General features: G+C 41.0%; 1 protein-coding gene across 6 annotated transcripts in view; it reads right to left on the reverse strand.

Moving 5' to 3' along the window:
* cadps2 (Ca++-dependent secretion activator 2) overlaps positions 1-14,598 on the reverse strand; it is a 348,398-nt gene that overhangs the window by 157,272 nt on the left and 176,528 nt on the right. For all 6 annotated transcript variants that reach the window (XM_033634619.2, XM_078167597.1, XM_033634622.2 and 3 more), the window contains exons 9-11: positions 4,293-4,359; positions 2,988-3,096; positions 1,509-1,709 (exon numbers count right to left, since the gene is read on the reverse strand). In XM_033634619.2, the coding sequence (XP_033490510.2) occupies positions 1,509-1,709; positions 2,988-3,096; positions 4,293-4,359 (377 nt within the window). The remainder of the gene's footprint in view (positions 1-1,508; positions 1,710-2,987; positions 3,097-4,292; positions 4,360-14,598) is intronic.

Here is a 14,598-nt window from a genome sequence, read left to right on the forward strand (position 1 = left end):
GGGAGGAGAAGAAGGGACCAAAGGTGAGAAGACAGGCAGGTTGTGTGATGGAAGAAGTAAAGAAAGGAGGATGACTGAGAGGAAATGGAAATTAAGAAAAGCAGACAAAGACAGGAGTGTCTCTCATATTGTCTTTGTCTTCTTCTCCCTTCATCCCTTTCTTTCATTTCTACCCTCCTGTCCTCTCTTGTGTGTTTTGTCCGTTCTGCAAACAAATCAAAAACCCTCCTAAGTTCAATCTGTGATCCTGCTAACTGTCTGGCTTCCACGTTTGTTTTTGTCATCCAGGATTCAATAAAACACTGTTTGAAAGCTGGAAAAGAAGCAAACAAAACAAGAAACGTGTGAAGGAAGACAGCTGATGGAAAGAAGGGGGGGATTAGAAATAAGGAAAGAACCAAGTAGGGAACAAAAAATGAAAGAAGAAAAAGGTTCATGTTAAATAATCTGAAGATGCATCAGACACTCAGACACGGGTTTGACGTCAGAAAACACTGACACACTCTTCTTCTCTGAGTTTAAAACAAAAATCACAACCACATGAAGCTCCACCTACCGACTGGAGTCTAAAGGTGTTTTCACATATAGTCCTTTTTATACAAACCAAACTCAGTCCTCTCAAAGTGGACCAACAGAAAAGGGACTCAGTCCTCTTTCTTTTATATATAATATATATTGATATAATTTTGTTTTTACTCTGACGTGGCGCTGCAGTGTGGTTATGAAGCCCCTCACTTTCAGATGAACTTAAAACTGGAGGTGTGTCTGTGCTGCAGACTGTTGTTGTTTGATGTATTCTACATTCCACACCTGGAGACGTGCAGTATCTTCTGTGGACCAAACCACTCCTCGTCCTGCGTCCTTGCAAACGTGACAGGCTGATGTGGTTTCGTCTGTTTTCTCAAGCGTCCCAGGTCAACAGTGATCTCATGTGATCTAGAGGGCTGAATACAACGGCAAAGAGAACCTGGAGCGCTTTGTGTTCACAAGGCACAAGTTAAGTGAACCGCACTGTGGACCTGAAGTTCGTCAGAGGAGTCCGAGTTCTCTTGGAGTGTTCACATATGTGCAAAAATAAAACTGATTGATTGATTGATTGATTGATTGATTGAAAAATGCTGAGTCACTGCTCTGAGTCCATTTAGAGGGCTGAGATGAAGCTCCAGAAACTGTCATCATCAAACATACGAGTCTCCGGCACGTGATGACACGTAGACCAACAAAACCTGACAATAAGAGCACTGCCTCTGGCTTTGTTCATGCTTGTATAAAATAAACGTTGTCTCATAACTACACTGAAAATGTGTCGAGATCTGTTTGACTCAAAGAAAACCCACTGAGTGTTTTATCATCACAGGCGGGCAGTGGAATCTGAGTATGTTTACTTTAACTTTAATACAAAGTCTGAGCCTTAAAGACTGACTTCATTATGTCTTTTGTCTGAGCTGCCGTTTTAATTGGTTTCATTTTGAAATGATAAAATCAAACCCAGTACGATGGGAACCTACTGATGGGGGACGCTGGTTTCTGGAGTCCTCCTCTGCAGTTTGTGGTTCTGTTCTGCGGCGGTGGGACCGGTTTGTAGGACTGTCCCGTGGCTCGGTACATGGCCTGGACCCACAGCATCCGGTCCTGCTCGTCGTCACAGGCGTACATCACCAGGTCGCCCTCCTTCACCGCGTTAAAGAACACCCGGCCGCCCTGCAGACCTGAGGAGGAGGAGGAGGAGGAGATTATCTATAGTCAGTGTATGACATGGAGTAAATGGCAGTCAGCGTGCTCCCTGTATGCAGAAGCAGATGGGACGAGCACCCCAGAAGCTCAGTGATGCATCACTCTGGATTACAGCAACAACATTTTTAGCCACAAAAAAAAAAAAAAAAAAATCAACATCAGTCTAACTGGATGATATATTTACAGTATTTTCACGGCCTTACCTCTCTGTCAGACAGCCCTCTTCTTCTTCTTTGGTGCTACATTTCCTCAACTGTATCACTTCCATATTACTACTCACAAAAGTGCACCAGCCCAGTGTCTCTGACAGTCTCCATCCATGTCAGTGAAAACATGGATGCTTCACACACAGAAGATCTATACAATCAGCACAGTTTCAAGATTAGAGTCACCAATTCAGTATCTGACCAAATGTCTCCCCTTCTGTTCCTGAGATATGACGTTAAAACATGATGATGTCACAGTCAAGCTGACCTTTGACCTTTTGCATAGAAAATGTCATCACAAAAACACATGTATCACAGGCGTATCACAGTACACAGCACAGTTGGGCTTTTGTGAGTAATAATATGGAAGTTGTACAGTTGAGAAAATGTAGCACCAAAGGAACAGACTGACAGAAAGGTAAAGCAGTGAAAATACTGTAAATATGGCGTCCAGTGAGGCTGATGTTGAATTTGTTTTCGGTAGGCCACACCACACCCACACAGGGTTTAAAGCCTGCGACTCCACACCAGTCCATTAGAACTGAGAAGCGTCTTGGATGAGAGGTGAAACGTCTTTAAGAAACTCAAGCAAGTCCAGTTGCTACCATGACCTGGGTGGCTGAGAATCTTCACCAACAGTTACATCAATGTTGCAATGATTGATGGATCGTTCACAGAGAGTCCACTTGAGGCCTCTTGTGGACTTGATGAGTTTTGGATTTGACAGCAGTTCTTGCAGACACACAGAGAACACGTCTGACAGTGTGGGGAAGTCTGGAGGTTTGGATTCAGCCAAAGAAGTCTGAACATTTTCCAAATGTATTACGAAGCCGTGAGGACCTTGTTCAGTGTGGTCGCACTTGGCCATATGGCAGCATTATAATTACAGTTCTGAACCATGCGTCTCTTCTGATTCATCGTAAACCTCACGTTCTGGATGCTGCACAACAGATTTAACTAAGTGATCATTTCAGTGCTCTCCTGCAGCAGTGTGTGTTTTCTGTGTGCTGTGTGATGACATCAGTGAGGAAGCTCAGGTGAGTCTACCTGGCTGAGGGTCGCAGTAGTCCACCGTGTAGCCCTCCAGCTGCATCAGCTCCTGAGGCTCGGCTTTCTTCTCTCTGTAGCTGCACATGGCGAACGTGTACTGACTCACCTGCAGGACACACACACACACACACACACACACACACACACACACACACTGATGAACCACAGATACGGCACACTTAGGAAGCACACACAGTCCTGAACACACAGGTGAATTGTTAACTCTCTCCCATTGTCAGTGCTCGTTTTGTCCCGTAGAGCGCTGGATTGATGACGGAGGTGCAGCCTGTAGTTTGTGTACAGTGTCACGATGTGTCCCAACATAAGCCCACTGTGCGATTTTGGGGCTGGCTCGCCATGGAAGAGTTTTACAAAAGATCCATTGACAGTGATCTAAAACAGAGTTTGCATGAGGACAAAAGGTCAAACAGGTCAAAATATACCCGTGTATGTGTTGACTAGGCTTGAAGCTTATGTTGTACAAGTGAGCAGATTTGTCACTTCCTGCAGACATCTTAGTTTGGTGGAACAAATAAAACTGAAGCCGAACATTGTTCACACCATCGGGAAAGAGGAGTCTTGAAATGTTGTCAAACACTTCATCGAGCATTTCCACCCTCACTCAAGCTCAACAAAATATAATCCAAGGATTCTATCTTTTGATGCCTTTAAAGGACTTTCAATCTGATGCAGAGATATACAGACTTGTGATTTAAAAAGACCAAATCTGAATTTAAATGTCTGCCCTTGCCCTGAAAGTTCCCGAGTGATCACTAAGTGCTCAGAAAGTAAATAGCAGCTGCAGTGAAAGCGCGCAAATGAGAATTTAAGAGACCAAAACTCAATTAACTTTGCTTCAGCAGGACTCTCAGACGAGGTGTAAAAACATGTCGAGTACAGTGACTGAATTGAGATGATTTTATTTAATAAACTAAAACTGGGGGACTGCCTCTCTTTTTAAAACTCTGTAAAATCAAAGACGGAAAAGACTTCTTTAAAAAAGAGAGACACCTGAGTGTGAGGACATGTTTTCTCTGAGGGCAGGAGGTTTGATCTGATGCATCTTAACACACGCAAACTTCTGTTCAATGAGGCATTTCATAACTTCACTGATGCCGGATCTGTTCAAACCGACGCTCGAAGAGATTATTAACGTCAGAGAGCTACTGATTTATCTCAGTTTTACTTTTAACCCTCAGCCTCTCTTTTACAGCCTGCACTGCCGCTCTGATCTGAAGACAGTCTCCACATCGATCACAGATCAATACGTGTCATCTGATCCCGCTCCCGTCAGCTTCTTACCTGAACAAGAACAAAATATCTTCTTTTCCAGCGTTTCCAGACTCTCTGTCCCACAGCGTACAGGTACCTGGAACACAAACAACAACATGACGTCAACTTAAACGAAAAATCAGGAGGTTCTGCAGTTATTTACAAGTCATTAATAAACCAGATATTCAGCTTTTTTTCTGTTTTAATCCACTGCTAACTGAACATCTTTAGGTTTTGGACTATTAGTCAGATGAAACAAAACCTCTGAAGACGTCGACTTGGACTCTGGGAAACAGTGACATCCATATTTTACTATATTCTGACAAATTAGACCAAAAATGAATTTGTAAATCAAAAAAGCTTAACAGATTAATAATGAAAATAACTACACCTTTGTGTGGCCATGGTGCTGATACTTTAAAGGAATACTTCACCCCCCAAACAACCCTTTGTAGATTAGTTACTCACTCTGTGCGATGTTGAATTCGTAAAGAAAACTTGGTTTTTCTCACATGCTTCCATGGAGAACAAAGAATCCAAAAAAATTCTAGATGAATTGAGGTCTTGGGGGACCGCGTTTAACAACAGCAACACTTTATGAAAACCTTAGTTTACAAATTCTCACCCAACTTGTGCAGTGTGATCGGAGTCTCCCAAACATTCCTTTCCTATGAGGAGCTAAAGAGAAAGTGAATCTTGACTGTGTTCTCTTCAAAGACAGATCCATTGACAAAATCAGTAATTTTACCTCTCTGAACACAGGAGCTGCTGCTCTACTGCTGCCTCATTTAGCTAGTTTGTTTATATTATTGAATGACTTTGGTGTTTTAGAGGGTTCGTTCAGATCCACCAGAGTCACTCAATAACACCAACAGACTCACTGACTGAGGCAGTGGTAGAGCAGCAGCTCCTGTGTTCAGTGAGGTAAAATCATTGCTTTTGTCAGTGGAGTCTGGCTTTGAAGAGAGCATCGCTAAGTTTCACCTTGAGTTCGGTTTCCCATCAGAAGGGGCTCACTGTTTGGGAGACACTGAGCACAGGACCAGATAAATGAGACCTGGATCGTAGTGCACAAGCTGTTTTGTAAACAAATATTTTGATATAGTTTTGCTGTCAATAAATATGGACACCTTTGACTTTGATTCTTTGTTCACCACAGAGGCATGTGAGAAAAACAATGTTGTCTTCACATATTCAACGTAACACACGGTGAATAACTGATTTAATAGTCAGTTTGGGGGCTGAAGTATTCCCTTAATATTAATAATACAAGGCAATGAGGCATTTAACTTGAGGGTATAATCAGAACAATAAAAGAACACTTATCAGACTCTGCAGGTTTTATGTATAGCATGAGAAGGGTACTTTTATCAGTTGATGTCTATCATTAAATAGAAAACACAAAACCAGCCAGACTCAGCTTCTATGAGGATCCATTTTAAGGCTCCTTGATGCATGTCCTCATATGTTTCTATCACACCACATTAAGTCATCGCCGCCTCAGCTGTGAACATTATCAACACATTAATTTCCTCCCCCGATGTGAAAGTAAAAGGAGAAAGTAATGAGTCCGGAGGTGAGAGAGGCCACGACACAGACAGCAGCTCATTGAAGAAGTCTCGAGGAAAATGGAAGAATGACCAGTGTGGCCTCTCAATCAATGGCTGCTCCCGGGCCTCCTGAAGCGTGGGATACAGGCAAGTGCAAGTGAGGAAAATCAATCGATGGCGAGACCTCTTTCTTCAGCCCTGCTGCCCGCCCTTAAAGAAAAGGCCTCCAGTCAAGGCTGCGGCGCGTCTGGACGGAGAATCTGGGCCATTCTGCGCGACTCTGGGTTAACATGTGGCACCGCTCGCCGGCCACTTGTGAAAATTATTTGGCCGGCCGTCCTCCTGCAGGGTTTCAGACATCCATTCAGCTGCACGCCGCCGCGGTGATGGACTGCAGACTCCAAAGAGTTCACTGCAGGCATTTAACAGTCCTCACTGCAAAAAAACATCCATCTTTAACTGGTCATTTAGCTGGATATTCAGACTTTTAGTCAGGGGCTTTTTAAAGAGTCATCAGACACTGGACTCATTCTATTAAATCTATGGTTTCGCTTATTCGAAGAAACGTCTAGAAATGAGTCGCTAAGTTTCAAATGAGCCAGAATGAGACAAATCACTGCACCAGAGTAGTTCGTTAGTTAGTGTGGAAAAACTGGTTAAATTAGCACACAACATGGGCTGGCTGAAGGGATTTGTGATTGATAGATAAATAATTAATCATTTAAGACTAAACAGCAATGAAGGAGGTTTTTTTTTTTTTTTTTTTTTGCAGTGGCAGAAATTTTAATTGCTTCATAGATTGCCTTTTCTTTTTTTTTTTTTTTGTCTTTTAATTCCAGCACATTTTATTTTCTAAGGCACCAAAAAGCAGCTCCGTCTCCTGCAACAATTATAATTTCACTCATTTTACTTATTTATAAAGGAACAAAAATGTTTAAATAACTTGGCAGAAATTAGATTTTTTTTTTTTTTTTTTGCAGTGACATCTGCAGAATTAAACTGAAAATTAAATTCAAGGTTATCGTTATTAGTTTTTGTAGATTTATAAATCTCATTATATCGGCTCATTTTGTCGCTTGTTTAAATAAAAGAGCAAATATATTTTTTGCACATTAATAATGACATAAATTACTTTTTTTGTGTGTGTGGCAGAAATGTTCCACTAAATGGTTTTCATATTAAGTCTGTACAACATTTTATAGGAACAGATTTTGTTTTTTGTTCTCAGTCATATTCTCACTACATTCGAAGATATTTTTTACTTGATTAAGAAAATATGATTTTAGCAAAGGAGTCATTTTCAAAGGGGAAACATCAGCGCATTTTTCTCCTGATTTCACAGCATCCCCTCCCCCCACTCCTGACAGCAATCACACTATTAATTTACCTACAAGTTAAAAATATTCTGGATTTCATAATTGATCATAAAATCATGACAATCATTAATTATAAAGGAGTCGACTGCAGGCTGCATTTTATGTCATTTTTTCTGTTGTGATCACAGTGAGATCTTCTTGTTCCTCTTTCATACGATGAAGATTGAACATCCTCTGAGCTCAGAAACACGATCAGAAAGAGCATGAAGAACAAATACTGTCTCCATAAAGTGTTTACTGATCACGACAGGAAAAAAAAAAGTGCTGTGCTCTCAGTTTGAAAGACAAAAATGAAAACAGATCCGGTTCCCTTCAGCGATCCTCCATGTGGAGAACCTCACTGCTGTTCACACTGAGCAGTTGACAGGTAGAACATTTACTTCACTGTCGTCTTAACGCATCAGAAAATACAAGCAAACATCAAACGTGTCAGCTGAGGACAGAAGTGTTCCCAGTTTGTTCACTTTTTCACTCTGAAATTAAAATGTCTGTCGTTCTTTGAAAATATTCACAACCCAAGAAAAAAAATAAATAAATCACACAAATATAAAACATTTCCTGTTTGTTCTCTTTTTCTTGACTTGAGCATCAGACATTCCTGTGTCCGTTGGCCTCTTCTTTGGTTTTATTTCTTTGACGTGTGAGGAGTCATTTTTGTTAACGTGAAATATGTGGAATATCTTTGGAATAAAAAATGCAGCGTGCAGGCCCTGTGCGCCCCGCGTTAGTCTTAAGATCAAAGATTCACAGTGAAAACAGCATCAAATAACCTGACTGGAGAAAAAAATAAAAACACAGGATGACACCTTTCAGCAGGTGGATCACAGATTGTGTCTGTAATGAATCAGAAACGACAGAAAGACAGTTTAAACACAGTAAGAGGAGCGGGATGTGAAGCAGAGGCGAGCTGCACTCACAGGCAGACGAACACTGAGCCCTTGTGGAGGGTTTTGAAAACTGCACTGAATCTTTATCCTCCTTTCTTTTGTCTCTCTGTCGGTCAGTCTGATTTCAAAGCTGCCCGACTCCCACAGTGTTTGTCACAGTAACAGAGTCTGCGGGCTCCTGCAGGACGCTGACAGGAAGGAAAAGGGAAAACTGAGGAGGAAGTCTGACACAGAGGGCTCTCAGACTGCCTCATCCCTCCTCTACCTCCCTCTACATTCCTTTACAGTCACTTGATTAACTCTAAAGACGAACTGTGAAATAATGGCACCGACTCATAGTAATAGTCTGAGCGTCCAACACAGAAATACATTCAGGATGTGCCAACTGAGCACAAAGACTTGGAAGTTGGAAGCAGGGAAAACAGCTGATCGTTCTGTCACGAGAGAAAAAAGCCTCAAAACAAAACCATCTCTGCTTCACTTGAACTGGGAAAATATTCTGTTTCTGGTTTTAACTGGACTGAACTTTACAACCTGCATTTGATTGAGCAAAATTAGTGATGAGTGATGAAAAGAGGGATCGTACTGGCGAAATGTCAGATGAAATCCTCAAGCCCTGAACAGTCACATCGTGCACCTCCTCCCAAAAATGTTTTCTGCATTCCCAGAAAACATGAACGACTGACCTTGAACATGTTTTACATCTGTGACATTAAGAGGACGAGTTATATATCTTACTCAAACGTAGCGGGCTAAGAAACATCCTGTGCATACATCTATAATTCTGCTCAATTATTTTGTTACAAGACATGTGAAAACACTGTGACTTTCCACTGATCATCAGTAAACTCACGACCCAAATCTTTCTGCTACACTACTCCTGTGATGTTTGACCTTTATTGTGCAGAACAATGTAAGCGCAGAGTTTGTTTTCACTTTCATTCAAAGTTTCTCTGAGTCAAAATGTGCCGACTGGGTGAAAAGCAGGACAGATATTCATCATAAATACTAGTAGGTTGTAAAAGAGCAATAAGTGGTTGAAATGGTCGAGTAAAGAGCTTCCAACAACCCCTGAATGGACAGAAATAGTTACGGAACAGCTGACTTTTTCCCCGAGACAATATTCAGAAAAATGAAATCTGACTCTGAAGTGATCTGATTTGATTGGTGAGTTTTGTTTTGTCCCCCTGGCATTGGGACATGAAAGGTAGATGGTGGCTCATTGATAAGTGGAAGATTCCTCCCTCCCTGGAGGTGTCCTGGGTTTCAAGGGGTCAAAGTTGGGGATCACAGGGACCTTTGTGGTCTTGAGGGACGATCACAGACATGGAGGAGCTGTTGTCAGTGGTACGGCAGTGTAGCCTTGCTTCTTCTTATTTTCTGTCTTGCTCAGTGTTGGACATTTTGCCCCGCCTGTTGTTACTGGTTTTGTCTGCTTTTTTCTTTTCATACAAACTAATAAAAATTAAGTAAAAATAAAAGTTTCTCTGAGCTCATCTTAAAGGGCCAGTGTGTAGGAATGAGGCATGTTGGCAGATATTGAATATAATATAACAAGTATATTTTTTTAGTGTATAATCCAAGTGGTAACCTCCGGGGCTGAAAAATAAAGCCAACACTGAAGTGTCAAAAACAGCCGTTGCTCTATTGGTCAACTGAGGCCGGCTCCAGAAGCAAGGACAACCGCACAGACCCCCATGTTAAAATGTCCAACTTTACAGCAGGAATAAACATGTTTACAGTCTGGTACAAAAACAGTTTTGGTGTCTGTAGCTTATTTCCCTGTTCATGACAACTGTAAGAGGAGTGAATTTTTATACAACTCGACTAATTATACATAATGTAATGTATAATCAAGGGCAGGACACTTTGAGAGAAAGGCTGCCTACGAGGCGTCGCCACAATTTATAAGTCAGATCCAAACTCTCGCCCAAATATAGTCACTTCTGGCTCCAAAAACCAAGATGGCAACGACCAAAAAGACGAACTTGAGGCTTCAGAACAAGAGTACACCAACCAATGGGTGACACCACGATAGCTACGTCTGTTATTTTTACAGTCTACAGTATAATCACTTAAAAATAAAAACTGTTGTATTTTTGTTACCTTAGAATTAGCAATTTATATCCACACACAGAGTGGGCTGTCGTCATGTTTCTACAGTAGCTCAGAATGAACAAACCAAACACTGGCTCCAGACGGGGCCATTCATGTTTTGCATCACCCACTGTAGTTCCCCCTTCACGTTTGGTGCACAGGAGCAATCTCAGTTTATTGCAATCTGTAATCTCAACCACCAGATGGCGCCGAATCTTAGACACCAGACCTTTGAATTTCAGTTTAATAAGCAGGATTTGTTGCATCAAACCGCATCACAACCAGCCTGTTGTGGTCAAATATGCAGTTTACACCAATGCGATTCACTGTAAACCTCAATCCATCCATGACACAGAATTTTAATGTAAACTCGACACGGATGGCCTCGACTGTCAATATGACATAAAAACTTTATGTTCACTTGACACAAAGCTCATCTCATGAGCCTGACAAAAACATTTTATGTTAAATTAACAATTTTTGAGTTAATCTGACTAAAATTCATAGAGTCTTTTTTGGCTAATTAGTTTCAGGCCAACGAACAACACTATCACTGTGCACTTGACATAATGTGGCGTGTTGCGGCTAAATGGGCGGAGTTTCCCAGCATGCCATGAGGCGGCATGTGTTAAATGCTGTAAGCTGAAGACAGAAACCGTGTTTAAATGTGCTGTAACTCACTCATGTGACTCGTCACACAGGGATTAATGTTTCTGCATTTCAAAATTTACAGTTTACACAGTTAGTGACCTCCCGCCTGTGTGGATACGAGTGTGTCTGACATAGAGTTGTGCCGAGGTGAAATACAGACAACTTCCTGGTTTCATTCCGGAATTCATGTCTTTGCCTTTGAAAAGTCTGTCCTTTGTGTTTTAGAAAACCTCCGCGTTTATATGACAACGTTATTGAAACGATCTCTGTTCACGCGGAGCCGCAAAATCAGGTAAGGTAAAGCTGCAGTACAGGAGGCTGCAGTTTCAGGACCGTTTAATTTTCCGAGCGGAGGCTGCAACCTGAAGTTTATTTTTATTTATTTGCTATACCCAAATACTACTTTCTTATTAAATAGTTATAATCAGTGTTGGGCAGTAACGTGTAATTTGATTGATGAAGTCCACGTAACTATACATTACCATTGCCAGTCCTCTCCGCTCCCCTCACCCACACTTGAGCATCCATCCAGGGAGGGCCGTGGAGGTCAGGCCGGGCGGACCAACACTGTGTATCCCAGAATAGGGATAGACCGATATGGATTTTTTTTAGGGCCGATGCCGATACCGATTTTTTTCCATCACCCTTAGCTGATGACCGATTATGGACTGCTGATTTTCTTGAGCCGATATTTGGGGCCGATACTGCTTTTGCTCCCTCAATTTACATTAAAAAAAATGACACAATGATAACAAATATTACAGGTCTCAAGTTTAAAATAAGAAACATTTATTGAACAGTAAAAAATACTAAAACAAGATAGAAAGTTGAGGTAAAACAGGTAAAATATTATTATTATTATTATTATTATTATACATTCAAATAAAAAAAAAAAGAGTTCAGTGCTCTTAAATCTTCCAGTAATGTCTTTATAAAATAAACAAATATTTAGACTGAAGCATAAATAAAACAACAACTACTGTACACAGTAGGATTCGCTGCATGTGCACTGCAGGGTCTTCCGGCAACACAGAGCTGCCCGTGGATGCCTGTCTGTAAATCATGCCTGGGAAAAATAAATCCGCGAACCCACACGCGTATCGGCCGATGCCGATACAAGTTAAAAAAACTCAAATATCGGCCCGATATATCGGCCGGCCGATGTATCCGTCTATCCTTATCCCAGAATGCTGGAGAAGCATTGATAAAATCAACAGGGTCAGCAGCACAAACAGAGCTCGGCATTGTTGTTGTGATGGACGACTTTCTTGCGCGCGCCTAGTGACTGCAACCGTAATGCACATGTGCTTAAAGTCTCCGTTTTCAGAGGAACTGCATATTGCAAGTTTACATGACAACGGAGACGCTGCCGTTTCCAAAAAATTGCACTCTGGAACCTGTTTTCAAAACGTTGCGTTTTCAGGCACCCAAAACGCAGCTGTCGTGTAAATGATCAGTCAAAACTCAACTAAAGTTTACCGTTTTCAGTTGAAATCGTTGTCGTATAAACTGGATCTTATTCTTGCCATCAAGAAACCTGAGCTCAACACAATTTATTTTTGTAGTTCAAAACAAAAAATTGTAAGATGTGACGCGATGTTCCCATGACACAGAATTAAATGCTCTAACAATAACAACAAAGTTACATAAAACCGACATAACATTCCTGTCAGACAAGGGTCATGTGACACATTTATTTTGTGCCTGGTGTCCCGAAAAATGTTACGTTACTATATTGTACTAAACTAAAAGATTTGATTTGTGTCAACACTTGAAACATCCACTGCACACTGAGAATTAACTTTTCAGCAAAGTAGGACACATCATGTGTTTCGTAGTTTACTTTTGAAATACAAAATATTTTTATATTGACTGGGTTCATCTCACTTGTCAATGAGGAGGAGTAAGTAAATGTTATATTAAGAAGCTATAACTAGTCTATTGAACCTTTTTTTCTTGAAAAACTATAGACGGACAAATCAGTATTTTGTACATGGAGGGGTCCTAAAGGAGCTACTGATACAGAAATGAGTGTCTCTTACTATGTGTGTATTTAACTGTAAAACACTACAACCTCAAAATATGAAGGAAAGGGCTGTCTTTGACACACACACACACACACACACACACACACACACACACACACACACACACACACAGAGATTTGTGGATTTTTATACACAAGGTTTTGCTGCCATCTTGTGGCAGACAGTAAGAACTACACGTCACATGCTGCCTCAGTAGGTTTTACATATTTTAGCAGTTTTGCTTAAATCTGACACAATATGCAGCAATTAATAATTTTGGTTTTGTAAAAATTTAAATCTTTAAAAAGCAACAGTGAAAGCTTTCCCCCATCACTCACAGAAAAACTGAACGTATAATTTGTTTGAACTCATTCAAGAGCACATGCACCGTGCACAGAGCTGTCAGAGCTCACAGCGTGAGGCAGGTGACGGCAGGAAACATTAGATGGACACTTAATACACAGATGCACTGAACACATGAAGGCTGAGTTGCCTTTTCTTTTAATTGAATCCTCATTTGAAACGATACAAACAACGCTACTCGCCCATGATGAACCTGAAGGCTTCCTGAGCACCTGCTGAAGCCACGGGCCGAACACCTTGTTTGTCATGATTCAAATGAAGATTCAATTAAAAGAAGAAGAAATTCAGTCTTATTTACTATCAATATAATTTGTTTGTCTAAACAGTAAAAAAACAGTTTTCCTCTTTCTTTTTTACCGATCATGATCTACAACATTTACAATTTGCAAACCTAACTGATGGAAACAAACCTGTGAGTCCTGTATGAGACGGTAGGATTTCAACAGACAGGAACTAACAAGCTGTTCTCATCATCTCACCATCATGTGATCACATCCTCAGGCTGAGCTTCCTGCGTTCAACCAGCAGGTGAAGCTGTCAGCCTGCACAACCTTCACACGACACCCTGACACACACACACACACACACACACACACACACACACACTTTACAAACACACACATTCAGATTAGTTTTTCGCTTTGCTTCATGAACTGCATTTATTCTATCTAAAGGGCTTTTTACAAACCTTTACAATCTTTGCCTCTCATTCATCCCTTCACACACACTGTCTCAGTCCTTATTGTGTAACAGTGTGTTGGTGTACTGGGGGTGTATTGTTGTCAAGTACAATGCTGAAATATGTCTTTGTTTTGTTTTTCATTATGTGTTAAGTTATTGACAGATAAATCTTCAAAAAGATTTAAAATTAGAAACACTTATATCCACTGATGAATTTAAGGGCGTCATGCAGAGTGTGGTGACAGAGACATGAGGTCACTGTGTTTGAATAGTTGTTGTTTTATTGTGGATTTCTGTTTTATATGTTGTATTTGTTGCATTTTAATGCTTTCTGATTGGCTGCTGCATCAACCAGAGGCCTGTACTACGGAGCCAGTTCAACTTACCCAGGATATGTTTTAGTTATCTGGCTCAACTAACTCATCACACCCATCTGGATGGCCGGTGCCACAAAGCTGGTTATCAGCTAGTTCAGGCAACTCTGGGTTTTCATATCCACCCATGAGCGTGTTCATGTGAAAGAGCCGGGACTGTTAATTGCCAGCAACGTCATCCGAGACTTAAATGACGTGCAGGTATCACTGAGCTATGGGCATGGGTTTGTTTTGCTGTTTAGTGTGATGATGATGAAACTCCTCTGAATATGTCACATAAACACTTTAAAGTAACACCAGACTGTTTGTGCTGCTGAAGTAAAGACTAGT

Source organism: Epinephelus lanceolatus, chromosome 5 (assembly GCF_041903045.1).
Source record: "Epinephelus lanceolatus isolate andai-2023 chromosome 5, ASM4190304v1, whole genome shotgun sequence".
NCBI classification, from domain to species: Eukaryota; Metazoa; Chordata; class Actinopteri; order Perciformes; family Serranidae; genus Epinephelus; species Epinephelus lanceolatus.